The sequence below is a fragment of the Cyphellophora europaea genome, assembly GCF_000365145.1.
Source record: "Cyphellophora europaea CBS 101466 unplaced genomic scaffold supercont1.3, whole genome shotgun sequence".
Classification (NCBI taxonomy): Eukaryota; Fungi; Ascomycota; class Eurotiomycetes; order Chaetothyriales; family Cyphellophoraceae; genus Cyphellophora; species Cyphellophora europaea.
Genome location: NW_008481809.1, coordinates 287,094 through 306,689, shown reverse-complemented (window position 1 = coordinate 306,689; position 19,596 = coordinate 287,094). Strand labels below are relative to the sequence as shown.

The following is a 19,596-nucleotide window of genomic DNA, read 5'->3' as shown; positions in this document are numbered from 1 at the left end:
CTACTTCCCCTGACCGTAGACCCACCCACCCTGGACACGCATCCGTTCACGCTGTTCCCGATCGATCCGGACTTCCTCGAGCGTCAAACCATCACCACTCATAGCCCAATTGGCGCTGGATGTACGATCTCGCAAGCGCTTCAATCGCTCCTTGTTGCCCTTTGCGAAAATCTCCTCCATCTTCAATGGCGCTATGGGTCCGAACACAGCATCGCCATCCATACCCTCCTGTCGGATAAGCTGTTCCGTAAGGTGACCAGGGGTGGCCCAGTCGGGGATTGGGAATGCGTTGCCCTCATCGTCCGAGTCCTCGTCTTCTGAGTCGGTTGGGATCTCCGGCAGGTTGATCTGCTCTCCAGGCGTATATTGTGGTGACGATTTGACGGGCTGAATCGTCGACTTGAATGCAGATGCTGGCGTCTTGTGCGATGCGGAAGCCGGCGTCTTGTTGTGGATGGGCTGGTTGGAGCTTTCGCCGAATGGGATCTTTGAATGCGCGTATTGTCCCATCTGTGGAGGCGCCATCCGGTTGGGTGGCTGAGGAAACTGTCCCAGCTGGCCTGGTTGAGGGGCAGGGGCATAGCTCGAATGGTTGAAAATCGAAGGCTTCTTGCCAAAATTGGACTGCCGGATGGGAGCACCAGACATGGTCGGACGCTGAGTTTCCTGCTCATCCTCAGTCCGTCGCCGCTTGGCGTCTTGTTGTTGCGAAGCTTGCCCGAACTTGCTGGCTTGAGGACGAGCCGTCTCTTCGTCGACCGGTCGTTTGGCTGGCTTCGCGGGGTTCGTTGGAATGGGATGGCCGATCAGCGAGCGAGACATAGGAGGACCGCCAGCTCGAGACGGTGGACGGGATGCATCTTGAGTGGCCCTCTCCATTCTCTGTTGCTCAGCCTTTCGAGCTGCCTCTTGACGCTTCCGCTCAATGGCCTGCTGCTTAGCCTGTTGTTCAGCTTGACGCTTCGCCTGCTCAGCAGCTGCACGCTCACGCTCCTTCCGCTCGGTCTCAGCGCGCAGCTTAGCTTCTTGTTGCCGAGCCTCCTCTCTCTTGCGCTCGAGTTCTCGTTTGGCCTCAGCCTTTCGCTTGGCTTCACGTTCATCAGCCTCTCTCTTGCGCTCGGCAGCAAGAAGAGCTTTGGGCTTGGTAGGCTGCGACTGTACTGAGGTCTTGAAATGCGTGTTCGAAGAAATAGAAGAGGTACTGGCCTTTTTGGTGAGGCCGGGACGTTTCGGTTCCGCAGTAAGCGTTTCTTGTGAAGCATTGGCTATCGAAGAGCCGATTGGCACTCGCTGCGACATAGTTCCGACTTTTATGGCGACGGGAGCTGGCTTGGTTTTCTGGACCGGTTCTCGGATGGCCTTGGGAGGACGCTGAATCCTAGACTGTGGTTGTGCATCTTCTGCTTCCTTCTCGCTGTGTTGTTGTTTCTGCATTGCAGCCTTTTGTGCCTCCTTCTCGCGTGCTTTTTGTAGCTGCTCATCCATTTTCTCCATCGCTTTGACGTCGTTGTCTTTGCGTTTCTCCTCCTTTTCACGCTCAGTCGAGCTCCTCGTCCGTCTGCCTTCCTTGAGAGGGCTCTTGGGTAGTGGCTTGTCTTCCAGCACACTGCCGCCACGGGGAAACATGCCAGGCATGGCATTAGCTTGCCTAGCGGTGGGCGATAACGTCTCCATTTTCGCCGCGGCTGAGACACTAGCACTGCTAGTAAACAAGCCCTTAGCTGATTTCATGATGGACTGTAGACGAGATTTTGACGCGCTGAGATCAAGATAACGACGCGGGGAGCCCTGGGGAGTTGTCGTTGGCTGCTGCTGCTGTTGTGGGTTGGACACCGAGATCGATTTGGCAGGACTGCGAGTTGGCGCCATGTTGAGTTTGGCTGGAGAGACCAGGGTCGCTGTAGAGGCGGACTTAGCATGGCCAAAGCCTGGACGCTGTCTTGGAGGGGAAGGCGAGAAAGCAGCCATTCTCTGCTCGTGTGCGATCAACTCAGGAGCGCGAACGTCAAATTCGTCTGCTCGGTCGGAGTCCATATCCTCATCGGTATGCTCATCTTCATTCGCTCTCGATGCTGACTCCAGCGGCTTGATCCAGTCGTCATCATCGGCATCCGTCTGTGCTTCCTTCTCGCCTGGTTTGGGGGCCTCAGACTTTCGGTTGACCATTTGCAAAACAGAAGGAATAGATTTGGAAGCTCTAGGCGGAGGAGCTTTTCCAAGCATTTCGATCTTCTTCTGCAGCCTCTGCGCAGCGGTCTCATTGGTAGATCTGATAGGTTGCTGCTCGTCCTCTGACTCGTCTCGACCCAGGATCTGGATATGAGAATCTTCCATCACGACATCGTCATCATCGGAGTGGTCGAAGTCTTGCTTCGGGGAGGAGTGAGAAGCATGATGTAGCGACTGGCTGTTTCGCGCTGGGCCAAATGATTTCTTCTGGTGTGAAATACGAGCTCCAATACTGGTCTTCATAGGTTCACGTGCAGGCAGAGACGCAAAATTCAAGCTTCCCTTGCGCACCAGCGGCCGATCTGGAGTTGACTCGTCCGATGGCGAGCCAATGTCGTCCATATCGACGTCCGCAGGAGGTGCGGACTCAGGCTCAAAAGCAGCTTGTTCAGGTTCTTGTTGCTGAGGTTCTAACTCTGGAGCAGATACGATGGCGGGCTCGGGCTGTGGGCCTTCTGCTTGTTTTGCTAGAATTTTCGTAGTCTGATCCTCTTTGGCAGAGTGAAATGATCCCTCAGTCGTTCTTCGTCCGGGGCTACGTTCGCGTTCGGGCCTGACCATAGCATCTGTCGATTGGCGCTCGAATCGGGCTGGTTCATGAATAGTATTCAACGGAGCGGTCTCGTCGGGATCGGCTTGAGACTGACTCGAGGTATGATAGCCGGAGTCTGCTTGGGATGGTATGATAGTCTTCTGAGTTTGGGTCTGGGTCACGTCGGCTGGGATCTCGAATCTTGGTGGAGGCTTCGCGAAGCGTGTCTTGACGGGACTTTGCTGCCGCTGGGCGGGTTGTGCAGAGAATACATCACTCAACGGCTAGCATTTCATTAGTAAACAATCCGGCCACGGAAGATGAGAAGACTGACCACGCGCGTTTCGGCGGCGTTGCGCTTTCTGTTGGTTTTGGGCGTCTTGCCATGCATCTTACCGGGTGTTTTGAAAACATCGGTGATATTGACATGACTTGTGGTGAAGATATCGTTCATGTGCTCATTCAACCATTCCAACTCGTGTTGAGCAGGGAATATGAGCTCCTCCTTTTCTTCTCGCAGCAGATCGAGGACATTCTCTTTCTCTGCGGCGACCCATGCCGCGCTACCCACTGCTTTGGCCATTGCAGCTTTCCTCGACGCGTGTCAATAGACGATTGGTGCTGTGCAGGTATCGCTAAGGTCTAAACATTGTATATATGCCGCTGTTGTCGATGATAAGCACGCCAGTCGCGAAAACAAAGAGATGTCGAAGTGTCAGATTAGTGGGCGAGTGGGTGAAGATGCGACGATGCCGAAGCAGCTGGGGGCATTTGTTTTGTCTCCCAATTCGGACTAGCGTCTAACAGTCTTGGCGCGGCACGCAGCCAACATCAACTTCATCCCACCTCAACTTCATCTCACAACTCCTCTATCTTACTGCGCTTTGGTTACCAAGCTCATTCGAATTATCGCCACTGCATATTCCTAACATTATCTCGTAAACCACGTCAGATCGCGATGTACTTCTCCAAACTCATGATGCTAGGGCTAAAAAAGTACTCGCCGCCTCGGCTAACCACCCATTCATCAGTTGCGTCACCCATATCAAAGAAGTTGGGTGGTTGGTTACTGGGAGCGTCGGCATTGATGGAGATCATGCCAGTGGCATTTCTAGCATCTGCTGGTGCTGTGTCAGACTTGTGCGTCTGGCCAATTATTGGATCCACCCCAGCACGAGGCGTCTTGTTAACAATGAAATTGGGGTTATTTGCCCAGACTGTATGCCATGGTCAGCCCAACTAGGTAATCATTGCCGACGACTTACCTCTCTGCATCAGGTCGAACCCACGTGAAATGTGGGACTGGTAGCAGGCGAACAGCAATCCACGGTCGCGACTGGTCTTTTGGGTTTGCCTTTCGCTATCCTCAACCTCCTCACCGTACGGGATACCGCGACGAATGATGCGCTCCACAGACATGTTTCCAGGAGGTAGGTCACCGCGAGGATTCGTCTTTCTAATGTGAGCTGCGAAGGGGCAACGAGAGTGGGGGTTTGCCGGATCATTGTCGTTGTCCTTGAAGACGAAATCGTTGTTCTTGTTTTCATCGTCCGCCAATACGGGGTCATCCTGTCGATCAGCAATATCGATTGGTGCACCTGTGTCCAATTTATTCATGGCTCGATGCAACGCGCAAGTCTCACTTACCACTCTTCCACCGTCCAACAAACCGCGCACCAAGAAGCTCACTGCTGACTTGAGAGGTGGCTTTGACTTCCAGAAAGCGGTCGAACTCGGGGACCTTCTGGTGGAGGTAGCGAAACGCCATCAAGCTCCCATCCATTGCCCACGGTGGTCGCTGTACCTGAGGCTTGCCAGAAGCATCTTCGCCTTTGTCAACGTCCACCTCTTCGTTATCGCCTTCACGCCCAAACAGAATCACGCCAGGTTTGACGTGGCCTTGCCCTGGTAGCTCGTGACTGTCCTTGCCCCAGCCCTCAGTGCCGAGGACGAAGGGTTGCGAGATTCCATCCTTAAAGCCAAAGCTGGTAAACACAGATTAGCCTCAGACACCTATGATAAGATCTCGAACGTACTGCTCGTGGCCAGCCTCCTTGTCTGGACGAACCTTGCCGTTCAGGGCAATGACTTCTTCGGCCGAGTCTCCCAAGATGCTTGCGACCTTGTCGAACTGGTCTTGCACCTTGCGATCATCTTCTCCAACGACAAGCACGACACCGTGAATATTCTTACCCTCGAAGCCCTTGGTATCTGCCTTTCCCTCGCCGTCCTTTTTCCCATCCCAACTTGTCCAGTTCTTGGGATTCCAATTGATCGGGTCGTCTCTGAGTTGCAGGCGATGAGCTTCCATGCCTTCCTCAAAGTGCTTGTCCAGGATAGCCGTTCCCGTGGTGCTATCCTTGAACTTCGCCGGATCAATCTAGTCGACGTCAAAACCTAAACCAACGTACAGCGTACCCATCACGAACCTTCTTCAAGCCCTCCCAACTGAAGGCAACATTAATGCTGCCCATATGCAAGCAATCCTCACGGCGAGGACGGCGCCTGATAGCCTCACGGTCGTTCTGGGTCTTGACGCACGTGGTGATGAGTGGGATGACATCGCCAAGGCGCTGGCGGAAGTCGTGATTCTTGACGATCTTGAAGAACCAGAATCGCTGGCTCTGCTTGGGCAAGCCAAGTCTTATTTCTGGTCAGCAGTTCTTCGGTCATGGACAGATCTGCCACGTCACTGACAAGATGTCGCCTTGAATGTTCCTCATTTCCTCCGGCGTGAATCTGGCGATGGTGGTCTGTGGAACGGCGGGCTTTTGTGGCCCACCGAGGGGGCCTTGGGAGCCCATGATGAGTTGGAAATTTGATGCTTCTCTGCTCGCTGTCTTGAAGAGATAGGTGGCTTAACAGGATGGGCTTTTTTTGTATTTCACGTCCCACCATACTCTTATAGCACGACAAGGCGAGCGAGTCAGCCTGACGGCCGTATTCTTTTCACGACCGGGAGTGAGCTGAGTACATGTTGTGCTACACACCCAGGGGACTCCCCCAGCCGCAGCACATCCTGGCAAGCCTGGCGAAGCCTATGTCAAAGCGAGGTCCGATGCGCATCATCTTGATCTCTCACATAGCAGTCGTGTGGCCCTTGCTGCTTCGACCACAACTGGGCAGAGAATGCAAGGCATTCCATTGGCCGTGGAGTAGGCAGAACCCTTAGTTTAGTAAGTGTTGAGCCTTGGCCGCCCATCTTTGAATCCGTCAGTGAATATAAATAAGCATGAGGAGGGGCAAGATCAGGCAGCCAATAAGGCCTGTACAACTTGTCAGCCTCTCCGAACGAACCAGCGACGGGATCCCCAGCCAGTGCGGACTCGCAATTGCCATTCGTGACCGTCGGCTGCGAGCTGTGTGACCTAGCTGCTGTTTAGACATAGGCCTCCATAGACCAGACCTTAGGTGTTGTGTGTTCAACATTGGTTTCCGATTTATCCTCATTTATAGTAGCTCCAAGGCGTACCATCGAAAACAGACACATTGTATGCGCGAACAACAGACCTTCAGGGAACGCGGCAGAATGCGAGAAGCAAGGCATGGACAGCGTTGAAGATGGCCTGCGTGCAGATACCGAGCTGGAAGTGATCGAGAAATACGAGCTTCTGAGGGACCTTATGACCATCTTGACCATCAGCAACATAGAGCAGATGATCGACCGTGCTTGGACAACAAGGCAGACGAGTCAGACCAACGCCATGGTCAGGGTTGCGGATTCAGTAGGCATGAATGTGAGACGTGAACGACCAGCAGCCGTTTTGGAGGCCGACTTCAGCTCGCTTACCTGTACGAGCGGCCGAATATGATAGCCTTTCGCAGAGCACACAGCATGGATCTGCAACAGTCACCGATCAGACTGATGTCACGAGACGGATGCAATTATGAGAAGTGAGTAGAAGGGCGAATGACTGAGCAGGAGAATCGAGTCCTTGATCGGCCTTGGCACAACAGAAGTTCCGACTTGATTTCGTCCATTTGCATCTCGACGTGTCAAAAACAACTCGAGCTCATCTCGTTCCATGCTGCGATCTCGGGACCCGCCTGGGTTCTTTTCGAGATCTGAGAGCTAAACCGCTTTCAAGAAGAGCCTCGGAGGTCCCCAGGTTTGAGCAGTCTCCGAGCTCGCTCTTCTCCAACAGCTTCCCCAAACTGCCGCCTCAAATATATCCTAGTGTCATGCCGATGATGGGCTTCAAGTCATCCTGCGACACCGACTGCTCATTTATATATCTGCTGGATTTAGTCTCTCGAGGCTCTTTGTACGGCTCAATAGCATCCAATCAACCTCAGCTGCGTGTCCCACCGTACTGGTAGCCCGTGGCTTTCTCAAGCTCATACAACCACCATGGCAGCAAGACTGCCGGTAGCGCGTGCACTGACGCGCCTCTCCCGACCTACAGCACTCTCCCCCATTACCCAACATAACACCATCACCGCTCACAACAGACACAATGCCCGAACCTTCTCGCGCTCCTCCCACCACCGCCTCATGGAGATGTCCAACTTCACCGAGAACCAGCTCACCGTACGAGACGCCATCCTTAAAGTAACCGAGCAATTCCCCGACGAGTACTGGCAAGAGCGCGACCGCACCGAAACGGACCCGACCGATTTCCACGCCGCTCTCGCCGCCGACGGCTGGCTGGGCATCGCCCTCCCCGAAGAATTTGGCGGCTCCGGCCTCGGCATCAGCGAAGCCACCATGATGCTACAGACCATCACGCAGTCGGGCGCGGGCATGGCAGGCGCACAGTCCATCCACGCCAACGTCTACGCCACCCAACCGCTCGCGAAATTCGGCAACCAGCAGCAGCTCGAATCGACCATCCCGGACATCATCAGCGGCAAGACGCGCGTGTGCTTCGGCGTCACGGAGCCCAACACGGGCCTCGACACGCTCCGCCTCAAGACCTCAGCCACCAAATCCGCCGACGGGCAAAGCTACAGCGTGTCAGGCCAAAAGATCTGGATCACCTGCGCGCAAGTCGCCAAGAAGATGATCCTCCTCGCGCGCACCACGCCGCTCGAACAAGTCAAGAAACCCAACGAGGGGCTGAGCATGTTCTGCATCGACCTCGACAAATCCGCGCCCGGGCTGGAAATGAAAAAAATCCGCAAGATGGGTGGCAACGCCGTCGACGCCAACGAAGTCTTCTTCGACAACTACCAGATCCCCGCCGACACGCTCGTCGGCGCCGAGGGCCAGGGCTTCAAGATCATCCTGCACGGCATGAACGCCGAGCGCTGCCTGCTGGCCGGCGAAGCCCTGGGCATCGGCTACGCGGCCTTGACAAAAGCCGCCACGTACGCCAAGGAGCGCGTCGTTTTTGGGCGGCCCATCGGCCAGAACCAGGCCATCGCCCACCCGCTCGCCGACAGCTACATGCAGCTCGAGGCCGCGAAACTCGCCACCTACCACGCCACCAGTCTGTACGACCGCAGCAAGGACGACAGGAGCATCACCACGCACGCCGTCGGCGTCGCGGCCAACAGCGCAAAGTATCTGGCGGCTGAGGCGGCGTACACGGCGTGCGAGCGCGCCGTCATGAGCCACGGCGGCATGGGCTATGCCAGGGAGTATAATGTGGAGAGGTACCTCCGGGAGATCTTCGTGCCGAGGATCGCGCCCGTCAGTCGGGAGATGATCAAGAATTATATCTCGACGCAGGTGTTGGGGATGCCGAGGAGTTATTAGGACTCGGGGAAGAGAAGATCTATACGCTGCAGTGATTGGTGTGTGTGTGTGACGCCACTGGGAAAGCGAGCTCGCACAAAGAGGCATACATACATGCTGCACGAGAGCGCGACTGCGCGCACTGCTTATGCTCCCTCCCAGCCAAACCAGTATCAACGCCAGCCCACGAAAAGCCGGCAAAGCACGAGTCTGTGTGTATGTCTGTGCGTGTACTGAAGCGAGTGTCGTCGGGTTCCGACCGGTTCTACTGACTCTGACTGACTTCAGCTGTCGCCAACACTTGCCACATGGATGGCTCTCGCCTTCGGGCAAAGACTCCACGACTTCTCGAGAAACCAGGAGTCAGCTTCGTCAAGCAGGCAGGCAGCACCAAGTCACCCGCGAACATACTGTATGTAGCTGGAGTCACCTAGTGGGGGAGGGAGGGATATAAGACAACGTGGGGTTTTGTTCTGTATGTGATGAGCGCGGACCGCGGTAGCGTTTGGGATGGGGATAGATGTCTCTTGTGGTGTCCTAGGTAGAGCGCAGCTGTACTGATCAACGATCAAGATATTGATTGGATATATTGATGCTGAATTAGTTATGTGTACGGAATGGTTCGTGAGGAGGGTGAAACCAGCTCGCTCTAGCAAATATATTCATTTCTCATTTCACTGACCGAGACGCTTGGCGATACTATGTATCGAAAATCTTGGGGCCATAGAATGAGCAATGTCACTTGTAAATGGTGGGATAGACGACAAGAAGACGCGTTCTAGATTCATGTTGAAATAAGTTCATGTTGATATCGCTGAGAGCGACAGGGTATGGGCTCTCAAAATATGCTATTCTGCAACACGTACACACCTTCTGAATCCCAACGCCTGTGCAATGCCATACATATCTCAACGCTTCACATTCTCTGGTTTCTTTGCTACTCTTATACAAAACCCAAGTTACTATCGCGACTTGATGGCATCGGGAGAGGCAGCCAAAGCGAAGCCACCTGCCGCGATCTTATGTTGCACAAGCGGCCGGTGACTCCGCTCGATGAGCATTCTGCTCAGTTCCGGCCGTGCACAGCCCTCATAAAGGCGCCGACGTTCTCGCCCAGCAAGAGATGAGTTTCTGCTACGAGGACCATAACGAAGAACATCCAGGCCGCAGCTGAGATGGCCGCCACCTTGGCCATTAACTTGAGAAGTCTGATGCGGCTGGTGCGGGGGTAGCTCTTCCACGCCTCGACGATGCCGATCTTGCCTTGGCCTCCAATGATCTCCGGTGTGGTGCGGCCCTGGAAACTGCGATCGAATTCGACGATGGTCTCGTCTTCCTCGGGGAGCATGCTGGCTGCGACGCGGACCATTGTGACGAGAGCGGGGATCTGAATGCCAACGAAAAGGGCGATGAAGACGAGGAAGGCGAAGAATGCCTGGCCGCCAGAGGCATACAGGTCGCCAGTACCTGGCTCGTACTCTGGATCTTGCATATGCTTCCAGGCGCCAAAGCTGCCGGTGACAAGTAGCGGCATGGTGACGGTGATCTGGGTGCAGACCGAGAGGAGGGCAACGGCTGGGGCAATCTTCTTCCAGGTATTCCAGGGAGGAACACGGCGGTACCAAGGCTTCGTTGAAGGTTCGGAGATGACAATGCTACGACATATTAGTACAGTACTAAAGACCAACTGGTAGATCAACTTACTGAACCCATGTCAAATGCAGGCGAGCGAGAAGCGTCTCAGCAATGATGGCAGCAACCGCGAAGCCAATAGGGTGCATAAAAGGCGCCCCAATGATATTGGTGATCAAGCTCCTGATGAAGTTCCAGACGAGGAAGACAGACAGGCCGCGGAAGCGGGACCAGTAGCCGGCTTTCGCTCGCAGGTGCAGGATTGTTGCCCTGATAGACGTGGTGATAGGCTTGTTTTGTACGAGGAGAACGTCTGCTTCTTCATCGTCGGGCTTCGGGACGGCATCGTACGCAGGAGGGGCATCGGGCGCTGCCGCGGCATTGACGGGGACGTAGGCCTGTGCTGAGGGGGTCTCAATCATGCAGAGTGTTGGGATGACGTGGCCGTAGGTGTAGGAAATGGTAAACATGAGGAAGAGGAAGGCCAGAAAGGTGAGGGTGATCACCATCAGGGCGAGTGGGTTCATGGGCTTGTCATTGTCGTCGTCGTGCTGAGACTTGTCGGCCAGTGCGACTATGTCCATGCCACGACGGAGGAGGTTGTGGACGGTCATCTTGGGCAATTCGAGACAGACAGATACACAAGAGAAGGAAAAGAGGGTATGGGAATGAAGGAGAGGTGTAGGGAGCAGATGGGGTGAGGTTGGTGTCTGATGCGGCGGGTGGCGCAGCAGCGAGCACGAGTTGGCCTTCGGCTCCTTTGTCACTTCAGGCTCCAGCCATTGCAACATCCGAGCCCCCCCATACAGTAGGTGAGACAAAGGTGCTCGTTATCAATTTACCATGCCGTCCCTTCGCTGGCGATATTGTCCGACTTGTTGGCTGCGTGCTTGCTTATAAGCACTTCTGCTATCTTCTCAATCCTGATTACAATCATGCCAGAAAGGATAGATGCTCGGCAGGTTGACCTTGGCCCAGGTTCTGCCGCCATAGTCTCGTTTCAGGATCAAACCCAAGGTAAGGCGTACAGGACCATCTCCCAATCGTACAAATGGCTGCAAGGTATCAGACATTGTGATGCACAACGGCCAAGGTAGGATGTTTGCAGGTGCTTCTCTTTCTTCTCTTGTTCCTCAGCAGCTGTGAAGATGCCACGCGCGTCCTGGACAGCGAGCGATGACCTGGCCATCGAAGTGCAGGATTTCCAAGCCCGTTATACCCCTGGCGAGACTCTCCAAGGACATGTAGTTCGGCGAAACCATTCAGACTACAAGTCTCGTTCTGTCAACCTCATATTCTTCGGTAGGACCAAAACCAAGTTTGTAAGTTCTCGAACCTATTGCTATCCCAAAAATGATCGGAGGCTGCGAGATTGCCAGTCGTCCAAATGGCAACCTATCGTGGCACCACTGATTTTAATGGTAGACATCTGGAGGAACGACGTATCGCGCCGCTGTCGTATTCTTCGAATCAGTCTATCGACTACACAGCACAACCAGAACTGGAGAGGCTTCCACGGACCTGGATCAAGCATGGCCGTTCCGGATAACTATACCAACTCATCCCATTCCGCGAGATCCTGGTCGTCCAGATCGTTCAGACAAGCTTGAGCCCGAACGAGGCTTCTTGAGCAACGAAGGAGACATCAGTGGCGACACCTTGCCGGGTACATTCTCGTGTCAGGACCATTACAGCGACGACGAATTTGTGGAATACGTGCTGAGGGCAGAACTACGTTTTGCTGGGGAGGATTCCAAGACTGAATGCATGCTACCACTGAACATCCAGCCCCCGAGTACTCTGGTTCCCATCCATAATTTCACTTCCACGGTTGCAAGGTCACGGCATAACTTCATCAAGAGCCCGAAATGTCTGCCAGAAAATGCTTCCAAGGACATGGGCTTCCGAGACAGGCTCAAGGCTAAGATGTCCAGTCGAACGCCCCAGTATGCGTTCAAGTCCACAGTCATTGTCCCAACAGTACTGCAGCTGCACCATCCAGATCCGTTCTCGTTCAAAATCTACATCACCCCTCGATTTGGGAAAGAGATGAGCAACTTTGGCGAAGGAGATCCACATGGTATGCCACCGACCTTTTTCAAGTCGCTGAAGCTCAAGCTGGTCGGACGAGCTAGGTACAGGGCGCCCTCGATGTTTACTGCGACCGCCGATGAAACGATGATCGAGCACGACTTCATTCTGCCACAAGAGCAGCAGGAGATGCTCGTTCCCATACTGACCTCTATCCAACAACCCCCTGACTATCGAAGCGCGACTGGAACTGATCCAAACGAAGGACAGCCTCCGTGGTCGACTCTTCGCGCATCAGCCGCGTGTGAAGTGGTTGACGAGTCCAAGGCGCTGGACATTGGGCATCTATCCCGTCTCAAGCCACACAAGGTCAGACCTGCGTATCCATCGCCCAGCTTCATGTCCTACAACATCGCGCTGAGTTACTCACTGGACTTCAAGATACACATGCAGACGGTTGATGAGCATCACACCATGGAGGGCTCGGTGCCTATTACTCTGCTACCGCCATCGGAGGAGACACAAGTCATGGCGCGATCAGAAAGAGCACATCATCAGCCGGAGAGGAACAATGACATAACGGAATGGCAGCGGATGACGGGCACACGGCCGGCGTTCAACAAGACACAGCGTCGCCATCTCAACAAGCTGTTCGGAATTGCGGATGCGGACGAGAAGCAATAGGTAGAGGAAAAGTCGTGCCGAGAAAACTCCGGGCTGCGAGCCTCGGTTCTTCGGGGCGACCAGGATTCGCAGCACTCCAACCCGCACACTGTAGAGAGAGCTATTCTTTTGGGATGCGTCGTAACTTTGCCATGTGCGCCTCCAACGCGCTCTGCCGAACAATCGCTTAATTGATCTTCGTGTCGTGGATATACCGCCTCTCCTATATTGAGCATAAGAGTAGAACGTCTTCCCCTGCCCCTCTTCAAGGACAAGCGAGAAGCTGGGCAAAGACCGATCGCGACCAGTCCCTGCAGCTCTCCATTCACCCGCAAACGAGACCGCGGAGCCCCAGAACGCAAGAAACATTGGCATACGTTATCGTGTGAAGTCTGAGCTCGCCGACAGCTTCACTTGCTTTTCTCTCCTCCCCAGTCAACCGCCCACCTCTCTTCTTTCCTCCCACAGTCCTCCAGCATGGCTCCCTCAATACCAACCTCGACGGCAGAGCTGCCTTCGGTCGAGACGGTGAAAGAAGAGGTCAAAGAGACGGTCAAGTCGGCGACCTCGTCTGCCCGAGATTTCGCGGCCGGCGGCGTCGGTGGTGTCTTCGCCGTCATTGTCGGCCACCCGTTCGACCTGTGCAAGGTGCGGCTGCAGACCGCAGAAAAGGGCACCTACACGGGCGCGATTGACTGTGTGAAGAAGGGCATAGCGCGCGAAGGTCTACGGAGGGGTCTCTATGCGGGTGTTTCTGCGCCTCTCGTGGGCGTGACACCCATGTTTGCCGTGAGCTTCTGGGGCTACGGCGTGGGCAAGAAGCTCGTCGAGGCTACGAGCGACGTGGAATACAAGAACAACACGCCGCAATACAGCATTGGCCAAGTCTCGGCTGCCGGCTTCTTCTCTGCCATACCCATGACTGCCATCACTGCGCCGTTTGAGCGTGTCAAAGTGCTGCTTCAAATTCAAGGTCAGAAGGAGCTCAAACCTGGCGTAAGCAATCCGGACCCGTAACGAAACCCAAAAGCTAACGTGTCGCAGGAGAAGCCCAAATATGCCGGCGGCGTCGACGTGGTACGGCAACTGTACCGAGAAGGCGGCATCCGGTCCGTGTTCCGTGGTAGCGCTATGACTCTTGCGCGTGATGGTCCTGGCTCAGCAGCTTATTTCGCGACCTACGAATACATCAAGCGATCACTGTCACCCAAAGACGCAAATGGCAATGCCACAGGCGAGTTGTCTCTTACGGCCGTCATGACCGCCGGTGGTGCAGCTGGTATTGCCATGTGGATCCCAGTCTTCCCCGTCGACACGGTCAAGAGCAGGCTGCAGAGCATGGAAGGCAATCCCACCATATCCGGCGTCATCAGTGGTGTCTACAGGAGTGGTGGCATCAAAGCTTTCTTCCCAGGGTTTGGGCCAGCTCTCGCGAGAGCAGTGCCTGCCAACGCCGCCACGTTCTTGGGCGTCGAACTTGCTCATAAATTCATGAAGCAGTTATTGGGATAGAGGTTTGACAGGTGCTGTGGTCTGCATGCGATTCATGTTGGCGCTCCACCCGTTCTTCTCGCGTATATCTTGGGCACCGAATAAGCGATCTGCATGGCGAGGTGTCGCGGGGTTATGCATTGCTCTCGGCGCAAGTCATGGCTCGATATAGCTTGGGTACAGGCACAGCTTTAATGACGCAGGTCTCAATGTACAGAATCAAACTCTTTCCACCAGGCCTCGCCCTGCGAGTCACTCTCTCTTTGCTGCCCCTGCGACTGCGTGTTTGGGATCTCTAAGTCAGCATATCTCAGCCGTTCGCGAAGCTACACCGATTGACCGACCTCAGGCGTCACATCTCTTGGTTCTGTGATGCCACGTCGGAGGTGATCCCTGCATTCAGCCGTGGGCGGGTGTTGGTTTCCGCTCCAGCCAGTCACTGCAATGCGGTTTCGAACCCATCCTCTGTGATTGTGGACTTCTAGCAGAACTATTCGGACGGTCGGCTCTTTACAGCAACCACGCGGCCCCGATGCCTCGGCCAGGTACGACCACGTCTTGTCTAGTCTCGGCTTCACCGACTCCTGGAAGAGGTCTTGGGGTGATGCAGACTCCTCTCTATCCCTTCCTGCTCTTCCCGTCTTAAAGCTGCCAAAGATGACAAGCATTGCTGCCTCATCGAGCGCGAAACAGCCATATCGAAGCCTCGAGGACTGCTCAACAGGCACGCTGCTGCTGAATAGCTCCAAAATCGGGGAGAATCGGTTCCTCCTTTCAAACACATGGCCCATCCACTTGCCGATATATCTGGTCAGATTCTCAATTGTACGCCTCATCCCCACAGAGCCTCCAGCTGACGGGCTCTCTGCATATTCTGTTACGAGGACGGAGTCCACATTTCTTTGTCTGCTGGCAGCCTTGCAGATGAAGCTTAGCTATCATTGGCCCGACTTGTACTACATGCCACTCTTCTCGGCGGGGCTGTTGGGTACTGTGCTTCCCCACCGGGGATTTCTGCTACCTATTCACGGCACGAGCCCCAGGGTTGGTTGCATTGCAAAGTTGCTGTACAGATGGTCGCCTGAGTCGTCTTGTCGAGTCTGAGGGCTCAAGAGACAGCTTAAGCTCGCAGAACTCATGAAGGCAAACATCGCACGTCTGTTGTAACGCAATGAAACCAGGCAGTCGTCAATTCGTTGATCTGTGATATACGAAAGACACTCCCTGTGAAGGATGTGGTTACCAAGCAGTCTCCTCGATCGACTCAAAGCCTTGTCCAGATTCGACATGACTACTGCCTCTTTTGAAACATGCGCACTTCCTCACCGATGCTTCTGGTCTGGTCGAACTACACCGCTCGAGCTCCGAACAGGCATCGTGATGTCAACTTACTGCTCTTCAGCGGCCTAGACAGTTGACCACATGGCTCGATCAGCCTCTGCTACTCAAAGGTTCAAAAGCTCAACGTCTTTGCCCATGCCGGGCTCTCCTCTACCAACCTTCTCACAGCTTCAAGCACGCATCGTTTGCACGAACCTTTGGTACCTCCTTTGTCCGAACACGCTGTCGTTATTCTCCCCCTTGACTACAACGGCACCTTGATATTTGCTATTTGCCCAATTCCTTTGAGCACCGTGTTTGCACCCCATCAAAGACCGGCTCCCAGCCACGGGTACTTTACCGGCAGCAACTCTACCACGCTCTCAATTCCTCTCATTCACAACTCCAACCCCAAGCATCGCCCCAGAACGATGTCCACCATCAAAGCCCTCCTCAACCACCCCGGCTCCTCGCCCTCCACCACGCCGCCTCCTCAACAACACACTCCACCCATCCCCCGCCTCCTCAGCCCGGCCCCACTCAGCACCCGCACCTACAACACCACCCCTCCTCCCTCCTCCCTCACCCACGCCGCGAAACCCAAAATCTGCAAAGACGCGCCCATCTTCACCCGTGGGCCCCCACGCGGCACTCTCCGCTTCCCTCCCCACGAGTACGCCGCCGACATCCTCGTCCCGAACACCGACAAGCTCCTCAAAGACTTCCACGACCACTTCGACGTCTACCCCTCTGGAGGTAACATGGGCGACTACCCGCGCCACATCCCCTACAACAGCGAGAAGCGTGTCTATCTGGACAAGACGGCGCGGGATTTCTTCGAGGTGTTTCAGTATCAGTTCCGGGTGCCCGGGGATGAGGCCGGGAAGGTGTATACGATGCTGTGGGATTATAATATTGGGCTGGTGAGGACGACGCCGTTGTTCAAGTGTTGTGGCTATGGGAAGGTGAGTCTTTTTTGGATGGGTGCTTGTGGTGTGTATGTCGGGGCGTGCTGGGCTAACACGTGTGTGTTCGTGTGTGGTGACAGACTACGCCGGCGAAGATGCTCAACAAGAATGTTGGGCTTCGTGATATCTGCCATTCCATCACTGGTGGAGCGCTTGTTGCTCAAGGTAAGACCTTTTCCCTCCAGCCTTCCTAGCACTTCTCTTCCCCTGCCTCCAGCATCAGACAACTCAATCTTTGCGCTCTCCTTACAGGTTACTGGATCCCCTACGCCGCCGCCAAAGCCATTGCCGCCACCTTCTGCTACTCGATCCGCTACGCACTGACCCCCGTTTTCGGCATCGACTTCATCGACCTCTGCGTCGAGCCCATGGACCCGCGCTTCGGCTGCATGCTCATCGACCAAGCCATCACCGAGCAGTGTCGCGCCGAAGCCGCCCGCTTCAAAGAACTCGAGCTGCAGTTTCCAACCGCCCGTCCGACGTCCGCACCCGGTAGCCGCTCCGCCAGTCCCCGCACTCCGACGCCGACTCTTGCCCACCGGGTCCCAACCGTGCTGCGCTTCAAGCCCGTCAATGCCGGCGGCGTTGGCGTTGGCAGCGGCACGGACGACGACGGCCCAGACGCCCCCTCGAGCAGCAGCACCAGCGACATGGCCAGCGAGAGCGAGCGCGACATCAGCGAGCCCGACGACACGTACGCGCTGTCACCGGCCAACACGCTCTCGCCATCGACGCCCGTGTTCCACAACGTGTGGACCGCCGCCAACGCCCCCCGCTCGGCACCGCGACTCGATGAGGAGCTACACAGCCCCAAGAGCGTCATGAAGGCTTTCAAGGCGAAGCGCACCTTCGCGGCGTTTGAGGAGGAGCAAGGGTGGAGTGGTGCGCGGCCTGGCGTCAGTGCGTACTCTAGCCCCGCGGGAAGTCCGAAGAGAGGTCGCATGGGAGGGTGGGGGGTTCGTGGGAATGAGGGACGGGGGGTCGATGATGGCTATGAGGCTGAGACGGAGGGCGAGGGGGATGGGGATGCGATGGAGATTGACGCTGGGGCGGGACCCCGGTATCATGGGAACGGCGAGTTTGGCGATAAGGAGGCGGCGAAGGCGCTGTTGAGCTTGTGGGGTGTGAGGAAGAAGGTCGGGCGGCGTGCGAGCGCTTGATGTTGGGGTTGGGCTTGAGGCTGAGGTTGAGGTTGAGGTTGGACTTGGACTTGAAGCTTCAATGTGCCAACGCAGAGATTGGCACGATAACGGAAGGACGACGAGTGAAGGATATGGTGGTGAGAAACATAAACAGGTAGATCCAGAATGCATGATTGCTTTTCAGCTAGTCTCAGTCTTCTCTCCTGTCTAAGGATGTGAGCACCAAGTGATGCCAGAGCAACACACGTTCACCTACACCTCACCTTCCGCACGCACTACGATTGCCATCCGAAAACAAACGCGTCTTCTCGTCTGTCACAAAACTTGCCCGCGCACATTCATCCACCACCTCGTTCTGACTACCCACGCACCAACACATCGCCATCGCCGCATCCCCAACTGCTTTCACGCATCATTTCGCATCACTTCCGATCATTCTCTTATCCCCATCCCCACCCTCTTCTCTTCTCCTACCATGCCATCTCTCACCGAAACCCGCCAGTACACCTGCCGCTACTGGGCGCTTGGACCTCGCTGCCCCGACGAGACCCGCGCCGGCAAGATCACCTGCGACTACGCGCACTTCGACACCGGAACCCTGGCTTCGGATCAGATGCAGCGCGGCACCTGTCTGACCTGGGCGCAGCGTGGTGTCTGCCATGGTTTGAACTGTCCGTATGAGCATCGGCAGACAGGGGTGACGGGGTTGTTTCAAGGCAGTGAGTTTAATCTCCCGAAAGATGAAGAGCGTTAGGAAGAAAGGAAGGGACGGGTGCTAATGCGAATGCAATAGGTTTACAGCTGGCGGGATTGGAGTGCGAGATCGCGAATGCTGCATTCGTAAGTGACGCTGGTGGGTTTGAGGCAACTTGCTGACAGCGTTAGAATGCTGGGTTCGATACCAGCGATCACGAGGCTCTGTTCGCACTCATCTGGGTTGTCAAGCGCGTCAGCCTGAGGACCATGCCCAAGGATCGTTTTATGCGTCGGCGCCGCCGCCGCCCCCCGCAGCCACCTCACCCTATCTATCCGGATTGCTATCGCCCTTCAGGAGAAGGTGACGACACCAAGCGCAAGCGAGTCGACGTCGACGATGAGAAGCCGCCACCATTCCGTGCAGTTAAGCCTCTCATGCGTCGTGGTTCCGAGAAGGCCGATCCCACCAACATCATCGACTCCATCGACGACGTCAAGCCTTCTGCTCCGGCCAACTCCTCCAAGCGTCGCAAGGTCGGTGATGGTAAGGCTGTTGCTGGCTCGATGCCCGGTAACGAAATCGTCGAGGAGCTCCAACAGCTCAAGCATCGATTCATGCTGGCGAGACGCGACATGGACAAGAGCCAGGTCGACATGAGGCAGCTATTCGACAAACACGGCGCCATGTTCGATGATGGTAGGATCATGGCTATTTTGCAGGATCTGGCGGAGAACTTGAACGGCTGCTTTGACCGTGCCAAGGATGGAATGGACAATGTTGAGCGGGCCATTGCGTGGTTGGATGGTAATGGTGAGAGCCGGATTGGTGGCAACAGTTGGGCGTAGTCCACGGACGACACCGAGGGACGACAGCATCCAGTGACCGTTATGAGCCACCGGCGTGAGGAGCGTATCCATTGCATGAGGTGGGAACAAGATCGAATGAGTTGCGTCCATTTATTAATGTGCATACATGATGTACCCTAGAGAGTCCATACACGCGCCGCAGCGCGATATCATCAGCCGGATCAGCATGACCAGCATGATCATGCGCCAGGTGAGCATCATCATCGTCAGGCTACCAAGAATTGGGTTCTTAGCAGACTAGTATCTGCCCAGGGATGTATGTACTACTCACTTCCGACTTCACCGCTGACGGAACACAGCTCGGATTCCGAAAAGTATTCCAAATCAGACAATGTGATTAGCCAG

The 19,596-nt window shown here is 55.4% G+C and overlaps 8 protein-coding genes across 8 annotated transcripts; 5 read left to right on the top strand and 3 right to left on the bottom strand.

Annotated features, from left to right (window-relative positions):
• Positions 1-3,344, bottom strand: HMPREF1541_03024 (uncharacterized protein; the record flags this gene model as incomplete). The annotated part of the gene is made up of 2 exons (XM_008717376.1): positions 1-3,045; positions 3,096-3,344. 2 exons carry the CDS (start codon positions 3,342-3,344, stop codon positions 1-3), a joined length of 3,294 nt encoding a protein of 1,097 aa, XP_008715598.1.
• Positions 3,345-3,709: 365 nt separating this feature from the next.
• On the bottom strand, positions 3,710-5,565 carry HMPREF1541_03023 (uncharacterized protein; the record flags this gene model as incomplete). The annotated part of the gene is made up of 7 exons (XM_008717375.1): positions 3,710-3,978; positions 4,027-4,359; positions 4,409-4,559; positions 4,602-4,746; positions 4,798-5,141; positions 5,191-5,404; positions 5,459-5,565. 7 exons carry the CDS (start codon positions 5,563-5,565, stop codon positions 3,710-3,712), a joined length of 1,563 nt encoding a protein of 520 aa, XP_008715597.1.
• Positions 5,566-7,112: 1,547 nt separating this feature from the next.
• Positions 7,113-8,462, top strand: HMPREF1541_03022 (uncharacterized protein; the record flags this gene model as incomplete). The annotated part of the gene is made up of 1 exon (XM_008717374.1): positions 7,113-8,462. One exon carries the CDS (start codon positions 7,113-7,115, stop codon positions 8,460-8,462), a length of 1,350 nt encoding a protein of 449 aa, XP_008715596.1.
• A 1,045-nt stretch (positions 8,463-9,507) lies between these two features.
• On the bottom strand, positions 9,508-10,687 carry HMPREF1541_03021 (uncharacterized protein; the record flags this gene model as incomplete). Its single annotated transcript, XM_008717373.1, has 2 exons — positions 9,508-10,096; positions 10,146-10,687. 2 exons carry the CDS (start codon positions 10,685-10,687, stop codon positions 9,508-9,510), a joined length of 1,131 nt encoding a protein of 376 aa, XP_008715595.1.
• A 534-nt stretch (positions 10,688-11,221) lies between these two features.
• On the top strand, positions 11,222-12,788 carry HMPREF1541_03020 (uncharacterized protein; the record flags this gene model as incomplete). Its single annotated transcript, XM_008717372.1, has 2 exons — positions 11,222-11,395; positions 11,499-12,788. 2 exons carry the CDS (start codon positions 11,222-11,224, stop codon positions 12,786-12,788), a joined length of 1,464 nt encoding a protein of 487 aa, XP_008715594.1.
• A 456-nt stretch (positions 12,789-13,244) lies between these two features.
• On the top strand, positions 13,245-14,279 carry HMPREF1541_03019 (uncharacterized protein; the record flags this gene model as incomplete). Its single annotated transcript, XM_008717371.1, has 2 exons — positions 13,245-13,763; positions 13,812-14,279. 2 exons carry the CDS (start codon positions 13,245-13,247, stop codon positions 14,277-14,279), a joined length of 987 nt encoding a protein of 328 aa, XP_008715593.1.
• Positions 14,280-16,009: 1,730 nt separating this feature from the next.
• HMPREF1541_03018 (uncharacterized protein) lies at positions 16,010-17,706 on the top strand (the record flags this gene model as incomplete). Its single annotated transcript, XM_008717370.1, has 3 exons — positions 16,010-16,543; positions 16,627-16,711; positions 16,799-17,706. 3 exons carry the CDS (start codon positions 16,010-16,012, stop codon positions 17,704-17,706), a joined length of 1,527 nt encoding a protein of 508 aa, XP_008715592.1.
• Positions 17,707-18,163: 457 nt separating this feature from the next.
• Positions 18,164-19,230, top strand: HMPREF1541_03017 (uncharacterized protein; the record flags this gene model as incomplete). Its single annotated transcript, XM_008717369.1, has 3 exons — positions 18,164-18,407; positions 18,482-18,528; positions 18,574-19,230. The coding sequence occupies 3 exons, from the start codon at positions 18,164-18,166 to the stop codon at positions 19,228-19,230; spliced, it is 948 nt and encodes a 315-aa protein (XP_008715591.1).
• Between the last annotated feature and the right edge of the window lie 366 nt (positions 19,231-19,596).